This window comes from Cyprinodon tularosa, unplaced genomic scaffold (genome assembly GCF_016077235.1).
Source record: "Cyprinodon tularosa strain WSP-4 unplaced genomic scaffold, ASM1607723v1 ctg893, whole genome shotgun sequence".
NCBI classification, from domain to species: Eukaryota; Metazoa; Chordata; class Actinopteri; order Cyprinodontiformes; family Cyprinodontidae; genus Cyprinodon; species Cyprinodon tularosa.
This window is the reverse complement of record NW_024039666.1, coordinates 63,552-66,936: the sequence shown is the minus strand read 5'-3', so window position 1 is coordinate 66,936 and position 3,385 is coordinate 63,552. Positions and strand designations below refer to the sequence as shown.

Here is a 3,385-nt window from a genome sequence, read left to right as displayed (position 1 = left end):
TTAACCCAAGCAACGTCCGAGCCAGTATGGCTCTTGTGTTTGTGGTTTCACTCATGCCTGAGGTAGGCTATTAGCACTAAGGACCTTGCCTAAGGGTCCACCTGGATGTCCATGCCCTGACCGGGAGTCGAACGCACGATCACCTGTACCTATATATCTCTCTTTATATATATATATATATATATATATATATATATATATATATATATATATATATATATATATATATATAAAGATAGAGAGAGATGATTAAAGTGAAGTGTCCTTTCTTTAACCTACAATAGAAAGTCATTCTGCTGTGTTTGTCTTTCCAGACAACCTGCAGGATTCTGTTGGAAAAGAGGAGGATTTCTCTGACCAGCAGCTCTATGAACAGGAGAGGAATTCCAGTTTGGACCAAGAGGAACCAGAACTTGTGCAGATAAAAGAAGAGCAGCAAGAACCAGAACATCCCTGGACAAAAGAGGAAACCGTGGAGCTCCCCATAACTGAGCAGGAAGAGCAGCTTGTTCTGAAGCAGGAGACAGAAGATACATGCAAGGAACATTTACCATGTTTGACATGTGAAGAAAACTTTCCAAAAAAAGAACATTTAATGGATCACATGAGCACTCACTCAGGCGAGAACATTAATGAAAGTCTGTCCTCTGGAAAAAGTTTCTCTCAGAAATCAAATCTTGTTACACACACCAGACTTCCTACAGGTGAGAAACCATTTTCCTGTACTATTTGTAACAAAAGGTTTACTTTAGAAAGTAATTTGACTAAACACACAAGAAATCAGACTTGTGAGAAGCCTTTTGAATGTCTGTCCTGTGGAAAAACCTTTATCTTTAAATCTGGACTTAATGAACACATGAGAACTCACACAGGTGAGAAGCCTTTCTCCTGTACTATTTGTAGCAAACAGTTTACTCTAAAGGGTAATTTAACCGAACATATGAGAATTCACACGGGTGAGAAGCCTTTCGAATGTCTTTCCTGTGGAAAAAGCTTCGCTCAGAAATCTAATCTTACTACACACATGAGAATTCACACAGGTGAGAAGCCTTTCTCCTGTATAATTTGTGGCAAAAAGTTTACCTTAAAAAGTCATTTGACTTTTCACATGAAAACTCATTCGGATGAAAGACATTTTTCTTGTTTGTTCTGTGGAAGAAACTTCCCTCAGAAATCGCATCTTGATAGACACGTAAGAATTCACACAGGGGAGAAACCTTTTTCCTGTACAATTTGTGGCAAAGATTTTACTAGAGAGGATAATCTGACTCAACACATGGGAACTCACGTGAGAAATATTTTTAATCCATGACACATGAAACTAATTATCTTAAAAAGAGAGATGTGTTGCTTCACATAAGAAGTCCCAGCAGTTAGAACCACATGATTGAACAGTAGAGGCCTTTTCCATGTTTGACTTGTGATAAAATGTCAATTTAGAAACTCCTTCACCTCATTACACGAGAGACTCACAGGTTAAAAGCCTTTTTCTTGTTAAGTTTTAAGGACAAACTTTTCATTAACAGAAACTATTGTTTAATTAATTCAAATGATTTTTTTTCTGTGGTGGATGTTTCCCTTTAATGTCGTCACTTCTAGATTGATGTAGTGAGTGGGAATAAAAACCTAATGGATTCTAAAAATGTATATTATTTCATTTAAGTTACAAATCTTTTTCCATGTTTTTTTTTTCTGATATTAACAGACAAACTAGAGCTGTAATATAATTTAATGGTATTAAATTGTTTAGATGAATGTGTCTTTTTTATTTTTTGTGGTAATTGTTTGGTAGATTTAATTATTTCATATTCAATTTGAATAGATCAGTTTCTAGTTCATAGAAAGCCGGAGCTGGCAGGTGACATTTATAAGAAAATCTGATTACACAATGGACCAATAAAGTCCTTGTTTTAACCATCACTGGTTATGGAGCGTTTCTTTGGTATTAGGTGGTTAATGTGGAGCCATCGAGTCATCTCGATGTCATGTATTGGTGCTGGCTAGTCACTGAACCAGCTGAATCCAATGTGCACAATTTCATTCAATGTGCAGGTTGGACTCACCTTGTTCTGTAAAAATAAAAATGACAAATTCTGTTCTGTTTTTCCATGGTTTGAGGAACAATAATTACTCTTCATGGCAGGTTTGGCAATAATAAAGTTATCATAGCAACTTTCTGTGTCTACCATGGCATGTTCTGGCATCCTGTGGCATCTTCATTACCAGGGAATTCTACTGAGTACCAGTGTGTTTTTAGAGGAAAATTCCGGTCATATTCAAAATATGAAAATATTACTTTTCAATAACTGATTAGTGTTTTCAATTAAGAGTAATTTTATTAGAATGTTTGTCAACAAGCACTACTGCTACCTACGGCTTTGTGACTGTGCGGTATCGGCTGTTGATCAAGTCCCAATGCTGTATCTGGTGTTTGTCACAATGCGCCATTATCCATGATGGTGACAACAGAATCCCAAGCAGATGTTACACAGCCTGTGTTCTCTATGCTGCTTTCAAATGGAAAAAACCCCCGAAGAGCAAAGCTGATCAATGTTTTGAATAACCTTTAAATTAAAAATAAATTTTCTATAAAAATTAAACTTTGTGCATTTAATTTTCATTTTATCATATGAACTACAAATATTATATATATATGTGTGTGTGTGTGTGTGTGTGTGTGACACAACGAGGAAATTAAAATAAAAACAATGGCTGAAACGTTCCTATTCCTTTTAGGCTTCTCCAATACTTTTGATAATTTGATTAATAAAGAGCAAAAAAATGAGACTTTTTTTTTTTATCAGATGGATCATGTTGACAGATACATTTTTAAACACATTTTAGTGAGTCAGTCAGTTAGAAACAACTCCTGTATCGGTCACATGACTCTGGAAACGACACGCGCATCACTGTTGCTGGAACCATATACACAAACATGATCTTTTCTTATCTTTTTTAGCACTTTTTTTTATAACGTACCGGATTTTAAAACAACGAAACCCAATATTATATTCAAATAGTTTATTGTCCCTGTTGTATTAAGTAAGTACTGGGTGAATAAAGTGAAGATGTAGGCTTCCTTACACATGGTATTTTAATAAAATATAATAACATGAAAAAATAAGATAAATAGAAAAAATAAAAATATGAAACACTGATAATCACCCATGAATAGAGATAATAAAGATATCAAAATACGATTTAAAAACAGGATATGCTGCCTTCCTGTTTGTGAAGCAGAAGTTAACTATGACTTTAAAAGTGAGGCTACCCCAGTAGATGTTTGGAAATGCTGCATAATGTAAAATGTAAAGCAAGGTTTAAAGGGATAGTTCGGTATTTTTGGCATGAATCTGTATGGCATCCCCATCACCAGTGTCATGCA

The 3,385-nt window shown here is 35.0% G+C and overlaps 1 protein-coding gene across 1 annotated transcript; it reads left to right on the top strand.

The window, feature by feature from the left end:
- The first annotated feature begins 274 nt into the window (after positions 1-274).
- LOC119775780 (gastrula zinc finger protein XlCGF49.1-like) lies at positions 275-2,595 on the top strand. The gene has a single exon (XM_038273861.1). The coding sequence runs from the start codon at positions 596-598 to the stop codon at positions 1,310-1,312; it is 717 nt and encodes a 238-aa protein (XP_038129789.1). The 5' UTR covers positions 275-595; the 3' UTR covers positions 1,313-2,595.
- The last annotated feature ends 790 nt before the right edge of the window (positions 2,596-3,385 follow it).